This window comes from Camelus ferus, chromosome 10, assembly GCF_009834535.1.
Source record: "Camelus ferus isolate YT-003-E chromosome 10, BCGSAC_Cfer_1.0, whole genome shotgun sequence".
Classification (NCBI taxonomy): domain Eukaryota; kingdom Metazoa; phylum Chordata; class Mammalia; order Artiodactyla; family Camelidae; genus Camelus; species Camelus ferus.
In genome coordinates this window covers 66318301-66336326 of record NC_045705.1, presented here as the reverse complement: position 1 = coordinate 66336326, position 18026 = coordinate 66318301, and the positions used below count along the sequence as shown (strand labels likewise).

Here is an 18026-nt window from a genome sequence, read left to right as displayed (position 1 = left end):
CATCAAAAGTCAGACCAAAATACTACGTTTGCTGACAACTTCTAAACTCTACAAATTTATAATCAGTTTCTGTTGTACTCAACTGAAATCAAGCCACTACCATAGATACGGTTTTATATGCATTATGCTGTCTGTTACAAAAGGTTATCACATAAAAATGATTTGTTATTGCATTTGAGTTCTCCTCTCCCAACGTTCCTGGGGAAGAGGCAGCAGGTGTCAGCATCCCCAGGCATGGCGGACCTCCCCACGCTCACCTCGGCCTCCCTCTTCCTGTCACTTCGGATCCTCTGTCCTGTTTTGGGGCCTTTCCACATGCGTTTCTCTCTTCCCAGATGCTCCTTCATGCTTCTGTACACCGCTGACCAACTCACCTTCCCAGTCTCAGCTTAGACTTAATTTTTCCAGGAACTTCTCCTCCCCTTGCCCCCGGCTAAACCTAACACTGGGTTAGACATGCTAGTGTTTTTAGCTCTTAAAGCAAATAAAGTTGGGCTAAACTATTCTTAAATGTAACAAGAGATCGGCAGGAGGGCCTGAGGAATGCCAGTAAGTATGTGTAAATTACTTTTTTAAAACTGAGGTTTAATTTAACACAGTGAAGTACCCACGTCTCCAGCTCACAGATCGATGAGTTAATAAAAGTACATACCTGTGTAACCCACATCTGTACCAAGACGTAGAACATTTTTATTACTCCAGAAAAATGCCAGGTGACCCCTCCCTCCCAGTCAGTCCTGCACCACTGTCTCAGAGGCAAGCACTGTTCTGATTTCCCTCACCACAGGTCAGGTTTCCTGTTCTAAAATTCCACATAATTGGAATCATACATTATGTCTTATTCTGGTCAGGCTCCTTGTCCAATGTAACGTGTCTGAGGTTCACAGTTTGTTGCGTGTGTCAGAAGAACATTCCTTTTCATCACTGAGCAGGAGTCTGTCCCATGAACCCACCACACACTGTTTATCCATCCTCCTGTTGCTGAACATTCACGTGTGGGGCGTTTCTAGTTTTTGGCCATTATGGCCAAGGCTGCCATTCGTGTACCAGTCTGCCTGGACATGATTTCTTTTCCTCAGGTAAACACCTAGAAGAGGAGCTGCTGGGTTGCACGGTAGCCAAGTATGTAGCTTCGCGAGAAACTGCCAGACCGATTCCAAAGCCGTAGCTGCAGCACTGCACGTCCCCACCAGCACTGGGTGTGGTCTGCCCTGGATGCACGGATTGCAACGGGCACGCATGAAGGAACATCACTGTGGCTGCAATTTGCATCTCCTGATGACTCGTAACTTGTAAACTTCTCAGCAGTTTATTGGTCACTTGCAAATCTCCACTTACGAGGTGCCTGATCAAACTTCTCTACCCATGTTGGGTATCTTGCTACTCAGTTCTAAGTTTTTTATTTATACAAGAAATTATCAGATATATGGATTGTAGATATTTTCTTGTATTGTTTGACGGGGAGGTCATTAGGTTTCTTCCTTGATTTCCGCTTAGAGGAGGTACCGGGGATTGAACCTGGGACCTCTTGTGTGCTGAGCACACGCTCTACCACTTGAGCTATACCCTTCCCCCGGATTGTAAATATTTTCTTGCCCACTCATCTTCTTGATGGTGTCTGTTGACGAAGTATTTCATTTTGATCTAGTCAACTTTATTAATATTTTTTTCTTTTTATAGTTAATGCATTCTGGGTCCTAGCTAAGAAATCTTTGCCCATTCCAAAGGTTGTGAAGTTATTCTGCTGTACTGGAGTAGATATTCTGCTATGTTTTCCTTTAGAAGTATAAACATTTTAGTTTTAACTTTAAGGTTTCTTACCCATTTCTAATTTTTGCTTTTATAAAATACAGATTTTGTATAATGCAGGAAGGAAAACCTCCTAAATGAAGCATTTCACAAAGTCTTTGTGAAACATTATATACATGCATGACTGGGGACATTGTGCTATACACCAGAAACTGACACATTGTAACTGACTGTACTTCAACAAAAAAAATAATAGCATTATATTATACCAACTAAAAATAATACAGGAAACTCTGCCTTATGAGTTAGATAATGGTTACCTCGGTTACAAACAAGAGTCTTGACAAAGTTTTCACCTGAATTTATTTAGGCTCTTTTGATTTAAGAAATCTCTGGAAAATGAATCTCAGAAATGCTAAGAAACCAAGATGTGCTTTATATATAACAGTGGTTTTCAATCAGGGGTAGGAGACATTTGGCGATGTTTAGAGGTATTTTTGGTTGTTACAACAGGGGTGTGTGTGTGTGTGTGTGTGTGTGTGTGTGTGTGTGTGAGAGAGAGAGAGAGAGAGAGAGAGAGAGAGAAAGAGAGAGAGAGAGAGAGAGAGAGAGATAATTCTAGAGGGCAGAAGCCAGGGCTGCTGTGGACCAGCCCACGATGCACAGGAGAACCCCCTCAACACTGCTGAGAAACCCTGCACGGCGGAAACCTGATCTCCCCCAAAGACACTGCTTCCTGGGCAGCCCTCAGGCTGCGTTCCTCCCATCACCCACAGACCACTAGGCTTGGAGGTGGGGCAGTGTCCTCTCTGTTCCTTGTCGGCAGCTGCAGAATGTTCTCCCTTTCACCTCCTCTAAAACGCCCCCTTTGAGTAGACGCTGTTAGTTTACCCTCTGTTCCTTGCTGGTGCTGTCGTCTGTAACTGTCAGCATCCCGGCTCACTTCTGGATCTTAGCTCTTCTCTCGCTGTTCCTCTCCCCGGCACTACTCCCATGGTAATGCTTTAGGATTTCAACACACTCACTTGCCAACACCCAGGCCTCTAGACCCCAGGATTCCCCTTTTCCAGTGACCGTGCCCTCACCCCTGTCTGAGCCACTCACCCACATGACCATACTCTGACCTCATCATAACCAGTAATGACGACCAATACCTAATCCAGTTTCACGCATCAGCACTTCCTATCTTTCCAGCTCTGGTTTGTCAACAACAGTAATCCTTCAAATCCACCAGGCCTACAAACCCATGGATCCTCCCATTGTTTCACTCTTCCTCATGCCCCTGCTGTCCCCTCTTTCCTCTTGGTTCAGCTGAAATGCCACAGTCGATCTTTGTAAACGCTTCCTTGCACACACCCTTAGCGCCTCTGCCCCACCACAGTTCGGCCATGCTCGTTAATAAATGACAACCCTGTACAAGTCCGACTGCACCAGCTGAACACTCCTGGGGAGAATCATGTAATCAGGCTAACCGTTCTGACGTTATGACCCCAAACACTCAGTGGGCCTGCAAAGCTGCCCGGCGAGCACACTGTATTCTCCTCGGTCCGTGCACCTGCCCACTTCATATCTCGTTTCTCCTCTCACTTCCAACGCCTCCTTACCTCCTCCCTCGCTCTAAGCTAATAACCTCGATTTCTACTTCGCTGAGAAAACTGAAGCCATAGGAAGAGACGCTTAGCTGCTTACCACGTCTGCACCCCCACACTCTCCTTACCCCTGTCACACAGAAGAGCTCCCCTGCCCCACCCGATGTTATCCGCTCCACTCGGGCACGAGGTCGCACTGCTTCCCGCCTACTCAAAGATGCTGTTCTAGCCACTCTGTCCTCTCCTACACAATCAGCTTTCCTCTCTATTCTGGATCATTTCCATTAGCAAACAGGCTAATGTTATTTCTCTCATTAAAAACAAAACAAAGAAAAAAAACACAAACCCGGTCCTTTCCTCAGATGCCCTGTCAGCTACCGCCCCGCATCTCACCTTCCCTTTATAGCAAACTCAAGAGTTGTCTATTTTTGGTCTCTTGAAGACTTCTCTCATTTTCTCTTGAGTGCATCCCAGTCAGCCTTCCACTCTTTACCATTCCACCAAAAATGCTATTGACAAGGTCTCCAGGGACCGCCGCACCAAGGGCTCTCACCGTCCTCGCCCACCCAAGTGCTGATGCAGCCCACCGCCTCTACCCCCAGCAGCACGTTTGTGAATCTCTTTAATGTCTGGCTTAATAGGAGACAACCAGATTCTCATACCTGCTTCTGTATTCTGCCTGTTACAAAATATTGTTTGGGGTGAGTATATTAAAAAAATCCAGACGCAAAGACATATGAAGTTAGAAAAAGAATGAGCATTTTAACAGCCTTTTCAGATAATTGTGGAATATTATTCTTTGATAATATACCAAAACACTGCAAGTGGTAGTCTCTTAAAGGTTAGTTGCAAAGTAGAGTTTGAAACCATATCAATGAGGCTTTTGTACTCTGTTATATATTAAAATCCATTCAATTAACAGAAAAAGGACATCAGTGGAAAAACTGGGAAATGAGAATAAAATCTGTAATTTAGTTAGTAGTGTTGCACCAATGATAATTTCTTTGTTTTGATAAATGTATCATGGTTAAGAAAGATATAAACACTGGGAGAAGCTGGGTGATGGTATATGGGAACTCTATGTATCCATCTCTTCCGTAAATTTAAAATTATTTCAAAACAAAAAGTTAAAAAGAAAATCCAATCCATTGGCCTGTTTTGTTCTTTGAACAGAGCTTTTACCCAGTATAATTCTGTAACCTCACGCATTGGTCATTTGGAAAACACTGGATCACTGAGTTAGGCAAATCTTTCAAATGTTACTCATTTCACTACACGATATAAAAATATCCTGACAGTATCACCACAGATCTCTTTAAGAAAGTCTTTAAGAACTGGGAAGCTGTTGATGGGGAGGGTGTAGCTCAGTGGTAGAGCACATGCTTAGCACGCACGAGGTCCTGGGTTCAGTCCCCAGTACCTCCATTAAAAAAAAAAGAATTGGGGCGGTGTTAAGCTTACAGTGACAGAGATGAGTTTTCCAAAATTCAGATTTTCACCTGAAAGCTCAAATTCTATTTCTGATTGGCCAAAAATATTCTCAGCTGCTTTCTTAGAAGTGACAGGCTCACTCTGCTCATTTTCAAGAACGTATCTTCCAAATGAGTCTGAATAACCCGTTTGTATGCAAGCCCTTCTTCCAAGTAAAAATGGTGTCCCATGAAGAAAGTGGCTATGACTTCACAGCTCAGTGGTTCAGGTCTTTGTCCTCGAGACGACAGCAGCCTTCCCTGTGAAGCAGAAGTGCTCCCTGCACATTTCCACTGCGTCACACAGAAGCTGAAAAAGACATACACTCCATGGCTGAGACAAAATCAATTAATTTTTACTGCTTCTTCAAGGGAATTCTTAAGCAAGACCGGCTTCTCCCCTCCTCCTTCCAGTCTGCGATGGTAGGAGATGCAGTGACTGCTGGCGTCTGCTGGTGCAACTGCCCTGCTCTGTGCCGAGGGCCAGCTGTTCCCCCAACCATCGCTCTTGTACCTTCAGTGCGTCTGCCAACACGGTGGAAAGGGCAAAGCCACAGCATCCTCACGCAGATGGTGCTGACCTCACGTATCCCCTGAGGGGGCCTTAGGGCGCCCAGGGCTGCAGACCTCACTTGGAGAACTGCTGCTCTGCTAGCATGTAAAGGTCCGTAAAGGCAGGGATTTGGGTCTGTCTGGTTCACTCGGGACCCCCTGTGCCCAGAACCACACTTGGTATACAACAGGTGCTCAATACATATTTATTAGATGAATGTATAAGTGAATAAATAAGTGACTGGGTAAATGAATGGGATAACATCTGTAATTACTTTCAGCTGCTTGGAAGTGAAGCAATGAAAAAATTAGGATATTTGTAGTTTTCGGGTATAATTTTAAACTTTACAGAATGTTAAATATTTAATCAGGATATAAAAGAAGTTACTTCTCTTGGCAAAGGGATTTGACTGTGGGGATGGCAAAAAGCAGCAGGGAACTTTCAAAACAGCACCAACAGTGTTTGCACCGGGAAGCAACAGCTTTTAGCAAAGGAAAGAATTCCTGAAAACTGGAACACTGCCCGTGACCCAGAAATGCGAAATCAGGAAAAGAGGAAAAGACACGGAAAGTTTCCATTTGGACATCATTGTTGCACGCTTGTTTTTTCAACCCATCGTGTCTGGAAACGTCCCACAGAATTGGGTGGAATTATGCAGAGATGAGCAGGGGGTTAAGGGACACACAGGAATCATACATACAGAGTAACTAAAATGTTTCACGTTTTGAGGACTAAAGTAAGATAATGTATTTATCTCAGAAAGAGAACGGAGGACCTCAATGTATGGTTCACATACTGGGAGTGCGCTCGACGTGGATTTTAATGAATTCAGGATTAGTATAATAAACTGCTGTGCAACAGGTGAGTTACTAATGAAATATTCTGGTTAGTAAGGAGTTACCACGCAGCTCACTATTTTTCCATGACACAGAACTCAACAAATACGCTGCTCTTAAGCTAAAGAATTCCATCATTTAATGGTTCCAGAGGCACTTCAGACTCTCAGTGGGCTCTAGGGATCCGTCATTAAAAAGGACTCCGCTGTAAGGAAGGTCTGGTGGTGGAGTTTAGTGACCACATACATCACTGGGTCCCTCGTTCTAGTCCCACTTCTGCCACCTGGCAATCACCTGGCAACAGGTAAATTCCTTAACCTTTCTGTGCTTGAGTTTTTCCTGAAACTGAAATTCAGGAATGCTTAGACTATGAATGTTTGTGAAACATTCTGGGTCCCTTGGAGATACTGAGGTAAGTTTAAGGAATTAAATGTAGGGATTACTCAAAAGACAAAATATCCCAGTAAACTAAACTGCCAAGTCTGAAAATAGTAACATTACACTTCTTCTACCCCATAGGAAACTGCCAAAGTGCTTCTTCAATCTGTGTATCTGCTTGTAGCTGGAAATCCCAGGGATGACCGAAACCTACTCTCACCACCTGAGCAATTTCTGAACTTCTTGATCTTCATGCTAATCCTGACAGGCAGGGAGGGCAGGGAGAACCATTTTTATCCTTCAGACAAAGAAACTAAGGTTTAAACTGAGTGCTTTAACTAAGAGGTGGACCTGGGGCTCAGTAAGTCTCATGGGCTCAGCTGTCTCTCCACTGCTGCACCTGCTTTGCTGAGTGAGGTAAGACGGGGTGGTGCCCTGCCAGCATCCCAGAAGCCCCAACAGTTGGCACAAGGTATCGAGCTTCCTTGGGTCTCGAACAAACAATCCTGTCCAACTCACCTGCAGCTTCACAGCGATGACCACTGAGTTAAGATCTTTGTCCATTTCTTTTAGCATGACGAGTTTCTTCAGGGTCAAGCTGAACAGCCTAGAAAAATTCAGAGGAAGAAGATCCAGTCAAATGTAAGGAGCTTATGAGAAAAGTGATAGACAATCTGTTGAGGAAATACTGCTTTCCGTAAAGGGAGACAGTCAGGATGCTGTTTACTGAGACCACCATCAGTAAAGGAACGTCCATCTTACTTAACTTCTGCACTTGACAAGTGTCAAAAAGGTACATTATTCCACGAACCTCTGTGGATGCCCCTTTCCCCAGCCAAAACCAACGTGCCTTTTCACTCCTAATATGTGGGAGCAATGCCTAGGGGTGGAGCAGCGTGGGCAGGGACCGTGATGTTTATTTTGTTTGCCCAGTTCCTCTTCCACCTTGCGTCTAATCACACCTGAAACATTTAGACATAAATCTACAGCAACAGGGAGATAATCCCCACAAACAAAACAGATACCATTTGGGCAGGAAATGCTTTAAATGAGCACAAATTCGATTTCGGCCAAACTTTGCTTCAAATGTACAGAAAACCTTCAGTGCCACAATGAGGAGACTCCCCTTAACTGAAAGAGACAGGATTGTCCCTCACTCACTCTGGAGTCTCAGCAGCTCTGACCTGACTCGACCTTGGCCTCCCAAGGCAGGGCTACCCCAGACCTCCAGGAGGAGCCTGGAGGGAAACTCCAGATGCTGCCTTTCTGCTCTGGCTTGAGCGGTTCAAGTCCTTAAGGCATCCTCTTCCCAGGAGAGGTTCTGGTGGATGGAAGGTCATTTGTGGGGTGTTGCTGACCAGAGTCAGGTCCTGGGAGCTGGGCTCCGTCTCGTGCTCGTTCTCGCCCCAGCGCTGAGCTCTCTGGCCCTGCTCTCCAGTCTACCTTATCTCTCTGCTTCTCCCTCACACCCAAGCTCCAGCTGCACTGAGTTTATCTCGGCTCCTCAGGTGCTCACCAAAGGGCCGGCACAGTATAGTTGCTCAGCAAATATTTGATAAATGAAGTTTAACAATTTCCTAAAATGGCCTCTAGCTAAAACCAAATGAACAAGAATATGTGTTGAAGGAATTCATGTAACTCATGAAAAAAGGGGGATAAATCCAGATCAACAGAACTGAATTCGGATTTTGAATTCAGCCTCCCCTCAAGCACTTTCTAAGATCTGCTAACACAAAGGGAGCAAATCAATCTCTTCCTTTCCTTTGGCTTCAAGTCACAACCAAAATCAACTAAAATACACGAAAGCCTATCAGGTCTTTTCATATATATCATTTCATCCAGACCTCAAAAACATGATTCCATGTGTGTGCGGGTGTGAGTGTGTGTGTGTGCGTGCGTGTGGAAGATGTGGGGTGGGATGCTCTACCCACATAACAGAAGAGGAGAGAGATTTTAAACAGAATAGTGACCCACCAAAATGCACACAGCTAGTAAGTGACAGGGCTGGACTCCGACTCCAACTCCAACTCCCTTGTGATAGGCAAATCACATCTCCTAATCCTTAGAACCTTTTACACAGCACAAGGGACTTTGCAGATGGGATTAAGTTAAGGACCCTGGATTATCTGGATGAGTCCAGTACAATCACAAGTCTTTATAAGAGTCAGAGGAGATGCGACTATGGAAGCTGGGGTGGGAGTGATGTGACTGCTGGCCCTGGAGATGGAGGAAGGGGACAGGAGCCAAGGAATGCAGGTAGCCTCCAGAGGCTAGAAAAGACAAGAAAAGATTCTCCCTGGAGCCTCGGGAAGAAATGCCGCCCTGCCACCACCTTGATTTTAGCCCAGTGAAACCTATTTTGGACTTCTGATCTCCAGAACTGTGAAAACCAATGTGTGTTGTCTTAAGGCACTAAGTCTGTGGTCATTTGTTACAGCAGCCAGGGGAAACTGACATGCTCCTCCTCTAAAGACTCGAGTCCTCTGTTACCCGCTGCCTCCTCAGCCACTGACTGGAGCCCCCTCACCTGTGCTCCCACCCACCCCTCATCCCCCCAACCATCAACGACTACCCACAGCATCACTTGTTTCTCCTTTCCCTTCAGAGTAGAAACGTGCTGGCCCAAAAGGAACCCTGGTTCCTCCAGCCCCAAAGGGATGACCATATTCCACATAGCTGACTATTAAGAAATGTAACTGACTACACCGTTTAGATGATTTTCAAGCCTTGTAGGAAAGGAAGGGAACATGACTGGGATGAACAATGAAAAAGACTAGGTATGAGCAATTTTGTTCCTCATCCAAGGTTGTTAATTACGAAAGCTTATGGTGGGTTAGGTTTTTGTTTGTTTCCAAAGCAAACATTTTCCACCTTCAGACTGATGTGCAGGTGCTGGGTAAACCCACTGCAAGACAGAAGAGTCACAGGAGCAGATCGAGAATGTGCGTGTTTCTTCCTCTCTGCCTGCGATCCTTTACTCCCTCCCACGTTCCATATGGTCAGTGAGCGTCTCTAGCACAGCTGCACTGGGTTCGCTGTGGGAGTTGAGAGGATATCGTCCATAGCCTCATGGAGATTACACAGTCCAGTCTGGAAGACAAGCAGTGACTTGCATGACACTCCTTGTCCTCAGCTCTTTTATGCCCTATAAAGCTCTGGACCACCCTTCCTCTTACATAACATATAAAACATTGTAGGTAATACAGTGGAATTTTGTTAGGAAGGAAAAACATATCATGGACCAATGAATATTTGGTGGATAAATGAACAAATCTTTATGCCACAGCACCTTATGTCAACAAAGAAGCCTAGAATGATTTAGTATCTTAGGTAAAAAAATGATAGCAAGCCTGGATGTGTTTAGTGTTTGCTTAGAAATCAGACACACCACACAGATTTCCACAGCAGTGGCCATCGGTTCAGCAGGTCTTTTATTTGGTTTTAATGGTATTACCTAAGGGGACGCGGGGACTTAAGTGTACTCTAGTTCTTCAAAGCAGAAGAAAATATCTATGACTCATTAAGCACCTACCACAGGCCAGTTGCCTGAGAAACATTTCACTATCTCATGTACGTCTTACAGTAATTCTAACAGGTGAGTATTATGCCCATTTGACAGATAAGGACGTTGAGAAGGATTAAGAAACCTGCCCAGGGTCACACAAGAAAGTGGCTGAGCCAAGATGCAAACTTAGGCCTATCTTAGTTCAGAACCCAATTCAAATTAGTACAAGGCACTTACTTGGAAATTAGAAGAAATTACTTTAATTACCAGTAAATATTTTCAACATATATCTTAATACAATGGAAAAGCTCTAAGTAAGTAAGATACATTTTTCCTCAAACCCACACTCATACACAACTGACTGAAACAGTCCCAGATGTAGTTCTGAGGATGACTGAGTCTGGCAAGATGTTCTGCCTGAAGGTGTCTCAGCGACTAAGGGGCTGAGTTAGATGCTGACCCTCGGTTTTTCTGTTACCCTATGTTTTATTGGTTGGATGTTTCTTATGCAGTAAACATAGAGTATCCAAGGCCTGAAAGGAAGAGTCCTTCCCTGGTCACACTCCTGCTTTAATCAGTGTTTCTACAGCAGAAAATAACTTCACACTAATATAAACGCTGGAAATTCAAGTGCTGGTGAAGGTGTGGATTAACCAGAAGACCATATGTGGCTGGTAAGAGTGCAAAATCATGCAAATATTTGAGAAAGCTATCTGGTAGTTCATTAGTAGATGTTAAATATATGCCTATTCCTCTGCCCAGCTCCCAAGAGAACCCAAGAAAAACGAGGGCACAGGCCACAAAAAGACGGAATGTTGAAAGCAGCCCCACTAGTAATAGCCCTAAACTGGAAAGAACCTAAATGTCCGCTAACAGAAGAGACAAAGGAGCTATGGTATACGAAGAACAAACTGCTGATGGGCGGGGTAACAAAGACAAATTTTCGAAACCCCTCTGTTGAGCCAAAAAAGACACAAAAGACTACAAACTACATGATTCCATTCATACGAAGTTCAAGGATAGGTAAGGTCAGTGCCTGGTGACAGAAGCCAGTATAGTCATTGAGGCAGGTGGAGGCACTGATTGGAGGGGACAGAAGGGAACCCTCTGGGGTGACTGACACACCCATGGTGGTGGCCATGTGGGTACACATGGAAAATGCACAGAGCTTCACATCCAAGACCCATGCACCACGCTGTACGCAAACTACACATCAAAACAAAACTTTTAAGGCCAGAAGGAAGGCTTTTGAGTCAGACACAACCTGGTTTGAATTAGCTCTGTCATGTTGGTCTTCACCTATCCATCAGCCACACAGCGAGCCAGGCACTGTCCTAGTCACTCATGATACATCAGCACACAAAACTGACAGAATTCTTGTCATGGAGTTTATATTCTAGAGAAGACAGTCAATGACAATAAACATAATTATTAAGTTACATTGTATGCTAGACTGCATTAAATACAGCCAGGTGAGTGGGTTGTGAGTGTCAGGCAGAGGAGGGCAGGAAGGGCTGTAATCTCAAGTAAGGTGGTCAGGGTGGGCTTCACCACGAAGTTCTAGATTCAGGGAAAGGAGTGCAAAGGCCTTAGGGGGTAGCACACCTGGTCTGGCCAGAGAAAGGCCCGCAGAGCTGAAGCAGAGTGCGCCAGGCTGAATGAGTGGTGCGGGGGAAGGGCAGGGAGCCAACCAGCCATGCAAGGCTTTGTAAACCTTAGTAAGGATTTGGTTCCTTCCTCTGCAAGAAATGGGGACCCATTGGCTTTAAGTGAGAAGAGACATGACCCGTTCTACATTTTAATAGGATTCTTTTAGCTGTTCTATTAGGACAGGATGAAGGGAAGCAAAAGGGAGAGGGAAGCTGAGAGTTAGAAGGCAACCGCAGCAGCGTAGGCAACAGATGACGGGGTTCGCAGGGTAGGAGCAGTGGAGGCGGTGAAAATGGTCTGAATTCTGGATGTATCACTGAAGATACAGGTCAACGCCTGGGTTTTTGGCCTGAACATCTGGAAAGATGGGGTTGTCATTAACTGAGATGGGGAAAACTCAGGGTAAGGCAGGTTTTGGGAGTTTAAGGTTGTGAGTTCAATTTTGTATATTTTAAATTTGAGGTGTTTATTAGGTCTCTAAGTAGAGATGTTGAGTAGAGAGTTAGATATACATGTCTGCCTCTGGGTTGGGAACATCAATAGGGAAGTGTGGCATGAAGATGGAACTTAAAGTCATAGGCAGGATGAATTTACCCACGGGGTGAGTGCACAGAGAAGAGGACCAGGATCAAGCCCAAGACTATTTCAACGTTAAAGACAGAGAGATGAAGAGGATAAACTAGCAAAGAATGTGAAGAAGGATTAACCAGTGAGACAGGCGAAAGATCAAATAAATGTGATATTCTAGAAGCCAAGAGAGAATGGTCAGCTGTATCAAATAGTGCTGATGGGCCAAGATGGGCACTGAAAACCCGTCACTGAACTCAGCAGCATGGAAGCCACTGAGGACCTCAGCAAGAGCAGTTCCACTGGAACAGTGAGAACAAAAGCCTAATTGGATTAAGTTTAAGAGAAAACGGGAGGAAAGGAACTGGAGACTGCAAACCTATTTCAATCTTAGCTCTATCCCAGTGTCCTAATTGCAAACTTCTTCTCCCAACAGAAATATAGTGCAGGCCACATGTTTTTTTTTTAATTTTTCCTGGTAGCCATATTTTAAAAAAGTAAAAATAAAGGTGAAATTTATTTTAGTAATATATTTTATTTAACTCAATATAGCCAAAATACTATAAGCAATATATTAAAAATACACATAAAAAGAATAATGCACCTTGACCAAGTAGGTTTTATCTCAGGAATGCAAGGCTGGTATAGTATTAGACAAAGAAAAAAAAAAAATGTTCATCATATTAACATACTAAAAAGAAGAAACATAGAATCTTTCAAATAGGAGCAAAAAATTGTTTGAAAAAATCCAATGTCTATTCCTGATAAAAACTCTCAGCAAACCAGAAATAAATGGAATTTTCTCATCTGATAAAGGGTATCTATGAAAAATCTACTGGTAACAACATATTTAATGGTTGAAAACTGTATGTTCTCCCCCTAAGATGAGGAACAAGGCAATGATGTCCACTTTCACTATTTGTATTCAATACTGTGCTGGAGCTTCTAACTGGCACAAAAAGGCAAGAAAAAGAAAAAAAAGGTATCCAAGATTGGAATTTACTTTTACATGATATGATTATCTGTATAGAAAATTTGATGTAATCCTCAAAAAATATTAGAATAAGTGAATTTAGAAAAGTTGCAGGAAACAAGATCAATATACAAAATCAATGGTATTTCTATATACTAGCAATAAATAATTAGAAATGGAAACTTTAAAAAATACGATTTACAATCCCATCAAAAAATATGACATACACAGGGATAAATCTGACAAATAATGTACAAAACCTGCACACTGAAAATGATAAAACATTGCTGAGAGAAATTAAAGACCTAAACAGATATATGTACATTATTTATGAGTTGGATACCCATACTCAAAAAAAGGAATTTCAATTTATACCTTAGATTACAGAAATTAATTCAAAATGGATTATAAATCTAAATGCAAAACATAAAATTATAAAACTTCTAAGAAAGAAAAAACAGGTGAAAATATTTGGAACCTTGGGTTGGGCAAAAATTCCTTAGCTATGAGACAAAAGAACAATCCCTAAAAGAGAAAAATGGTAAAACTGGACTTTGTCAAAATAAATAAATAACCTCTGTTTTTTGAAAGACGTTATTAAGAGAATGAAAAGACAAGCCACAGAATGTGAGAAAACATTTGCAAATCATCTATTTGTTGATAGATTTGTACCCAGAATATGCAATGAATTCTCAAATTCTTACCTTAGGAAAACAACCATCCCAATGAAAAAATGGACAAATGTTTTAATTAAACACTTTACAAAAGAACGTATACAGAGCATAAACACATGAAAAGTTGCTCAACATTACTAGTCATTAGGAAAATGCAAATTAAAATCACAATGAGATACCACCACACTCCTGTTTGAAAATCTAAATATAAAAGACTGGTCACACTCAGTGCTGGTGAGGATGAGGAGCAACTGAAACTCCCACTGTGGATGGGAGTGTAAAATGTACAGTCTCTCCGGAAAACAGTTTAGCAGTTTCTTAAAGAGTTATACATACACCTACCATATGACCCAGTCATTCCACTCCTAGACATTTACCCAAGAGAAAAGGAAATATATTTTCCCATGCAAAGAACTGTGCATGAATGTTCACAGCAGCTTTATTTGTAATAGCCCCAAACTAGAAGCAACCCAAATGTTCAAGAACAGATGAATGGGTACACAAACTGGTATATTCACACAATGGAATGTTACTTAATAGTAAAAAAAGGAGGCAACCACTGTTGCACTCTACAACATGAATGAACTCAAAATAATTCTGAGCGAAAAAAGCCAAAAAGGAGGTACAAACTGTTCCAGAAAATGTAGTAGTGACAGAAGGCTGGTCTGTGATTGCCACAGGATGGGGATGAGGTGGTGGTGTGCAGAAAAGAATAAACTAGCAGGCCTGAGACTGCCATTCTTCGAAAGGCCAGCTTGCAAGGTTGTCCCTCGGGTGATGCCTGGTACTAGGAACTTGGGAGGGTTCCCAGAACTGGGAAGAGTGGCCCTATGAGCCTAAACTACTTTTACAAATGATGTGGTTTATGCTGAACACATGCTTTCCTCCTGGGAGTCTGGAATTTTGGTAAGTGCTAGAAAGACGATACCCAACTGAAAAGTCCCCAATAAAAATCTGGACAGTAGGGCTGTAATGAGCTTCCCTGGTAACAACATACGTGTTATCACAATACAAATTAAAAAATTTCAAAAAATTTCAATTCAAAAAAAATTTTTTTGGTGATTTATAGGAGAGATTTATTTGAAGAAATATTACAACATATAAAAACTACATAAAGTGAATTTCTACTCATTCAGTGGTAAATTTGATATAATGCATAATAAAGAATCTTTTAAAATCCAGAATGCACCAAGTACTGCATAGTTTGATCACTAAGTCAAATTAGTTGATAAGCAAACTCACAGGACAGCCTCATGTCAGCCAAGGCCACAAACACCAGTGTTGGAGGAACTGCGTGTCCTGCGTGACTCCAATGGGGGAGAACTCTCGAAAGCTTGCCTCTGGTTTCCTCCAGACTTCATCCCGTGTACTTTTCCCTTTTACTAACTTTCCCTTTGTATCCTTTTGCTGAAATAAATCATAGCTGCAACTACAACTCTATTCTGAGTCCTGTGAGTCCTCCTAAAAATCACTGAAGCTGGCAGTGATCTTGGGGACCCCCAACACGGATGGGGCAGGAAGGAACTGCAAAAGGGCACATTTGGGGTGATGGATATGCTCATTATCTTAATTGTGGTGATGGTTTCATAAGTGTATACATGTGTCAAAACTTGTCAAATTATACGCTTTAAGTATGAGCAGTTTACTCTATGTCAATTATACCTCAATAAAGCTGTTTTGTTTTTAAAGGGAGGTTCTGCCCAGTGCTAGAGCCTGCTAATTGCCTACCCAACATCTATTTCCCCCTTCCTACTTAATAACAGAGCACCAATTTTCAGCTGAATATGCTGCTTCCTAAAATAAAAGACCATGCTTTCCAGCTTCCTTTGCAGCCAGGTGAGAACACATGCCTGAAATCTGGCCAACGTGTAAATGGACGTATTAGGCAGGACTTGCGGGAAGATTCTTTTAAAAAGAGCCCACTCATGTGACAGGAGCCCCTTTTGTCCTTTCTCCTTCCTCTGGTCTGCAATGCAGGCTGATGGCTTGGGCTCCTGCAGCTAACTTGGACCATTAGGAAACCCTGATAATGCAAACCATGTGGCAGGAATGTCAATCAGAAAAAGAGGAGCCAGGGTCCTTGATGACACACGGGAGCTGCTGTACCAGCCCTGGACTATCCACCACTGGATTTTTTTTTTTTAATGTTAGAAAGGAATAAGCTGCTATCTTATGTAAATCTTTTTGTTGTTGTTATATACAGGTAAACTTATTCTTTTTTTAAAATATGCTTTATTGTTTCTTTAGATTTCTTTTTAAAAAATTTTTTTGGGCGGGTAGAAGGTAATTAGGTATTTATTTACTTATTTGCTTATTTTTAGCGGTGGCACTGGGGATTGAATCCAGGACCTTGTGCATGGTAGGCATGCACTCTACCACTGAGCTACACCCTTCCCAACCCCCATGCTTAATAAACGGGAACAGATTCCCAAGGTGTTAGGACTTCAGTCATCGGCTCCCAAATATTTTAAAGATAACCAGCTGAATTATTCCCAAAGTCCATTTTAAAAGGTGATGTCCTATCAGGAAATCCTGGCTCTCATCTTTATGGAAGGTAAGGAAGATATCTCAAAAGCTGAAGGGAAAAAAGGTTCTTTCCATGATCCCGGGGAGAGCCAAATCCCTAGTCTTCTGTACTTTAGAGAGCTCACTAGGAATCTCCGAGATACAGAGCGCTGGCAGCTGGTCCCACAGCACCACTTAGAAATACGGGAGCTGACTGAAGACTCATCTGAGGATGAGGCAGGAGGGCAGTTCTAGCTAAAAGTCCTTAATCAAAGGGGGTTTCAAACAGAAGGTATGGCTAGGGTCCTCCAGCTAGCCCACCTGGAACATCAGTGAAAAGCCAGACAGGGAAAGCTATGCCTCTATGTACTAGAACTCAAAGAAGTCAATGGTTTGCCTGTAAAGTAAAACCAAATGTCACCGAGAGGGCTGGAAACTAGAGGACTTTAAAGGAGGACCCCAGGTTATTCAGCTTAAAGATAATCTTTCCCTCTGCAAAGAAAGGCATATTGAAAATATATTGAATAATAGGACTTGTTTATTGTCATTTTAAAAGACTTCACTTGGAAATCTTAGTCAAGCATATTATTAATAAAACAATAAAACATCGAATCATGGACCCCTGATTACTCAAAGTGGATCTTCCTTCTGCCTCTTGGTCTTTTCCTGATTCCACCCCCTGTTTCCTTGTTGGGTAACCTTGGTGAAATCTTTGCCTCAGCTTTCTCACATAAAATGAAGATAACAGTTCCTACTTAATTACATTGTGATGTGGGTTAACCGAGAGCTGTGGGCAGCACAGGGTCAGATGCTGTAAATGCTACACTTAGAACTGTCATCATCTCCATCATCATCCGCATCATCCTTATGTGTTCACTGTTTAAGCCTGTGTTTGGTTTGCTTGTCTTTGGGATAAACTTCCCTCCAGTAAGAGCAGTGAGGCAACTGTCATTCTGAACAGGGAGGGAGCTCCTGTCTCTACCCTCATTCCCTGCACCGAGCTCTTTCTCTTCCACTCCAGCCCTTGAGAATAATATCCTCACCACCATCGTCCACAGGAAGGATGAAGTCAGGTAACACTGAGGGCATCCAGAACTGGACTGAAGACCTTGCCCTGCAAGAGCATCAACCGTTTCCTGCACATCTTCTCTGAACTTTAGTTCTATGCTAGACGATGTGAGATACATAGAAAAATGAGGCATCATCTCTGCTTCTGAGCATTTTTGAGAGGACAGGAATTAAGCATACCAAACAATTAGCTGACAAATGTAACAGTGCACACATAAATCAAGTACCAAATTACATAAAAAAAGATTATGAGTAATTGGGCTACAGCTTCAGTGAGGACGTATTATTTGAGCCCAAGTGAATTCTCTCAAGAAATTGTTTTCTTTAGATCCCATTAGACTAAATCTGAAAGAATAAAGAATAAAGCTTGATAACCAGGTATAGAGTGGAACAAAACATAATAACAAGAATCTTTTGAAACTTAGATTATTCTACTTTGTGCTTCGCTGTACAATAAAAGAGAAACAGCCTTGCATGATATCTACAAATGACCCCCGATCTGCACTGAAC

The 18026-nt window shown here is 42.7% G+C and overlaps 1 protein-coding gene across 4 annotated transcripts in view; it reads right to left on the bottom strand.

Annotated features, from left to right (window-relative positions):
• PACS1 (phosphofurin acidic cluster sorting protein 1) overlaps positions 1 to 18026 on the bottom strand; it is a 130138-nt gene that overhangs the window by 25429 nt on the left and 86683 nt on the right. For 3 of the 4 annotated variants that reach the window (XM_032489878.1, XM_032489879.1, XM_032489880.1), the window contains exon 2: positions 7094 to 7181. In XM_032489878.1, the coding sequence (XP_032345769.1) occupies positions 7094 to 7181 (88 nt within the window). Of the gene's footprint in view, positions 1 to 2640; positions 2747 to 7093; positions 7182 to 18026 lie in introns of those variants that run through there. The other variant, XM_032489881.1, reaches the window with a different exon arrangement.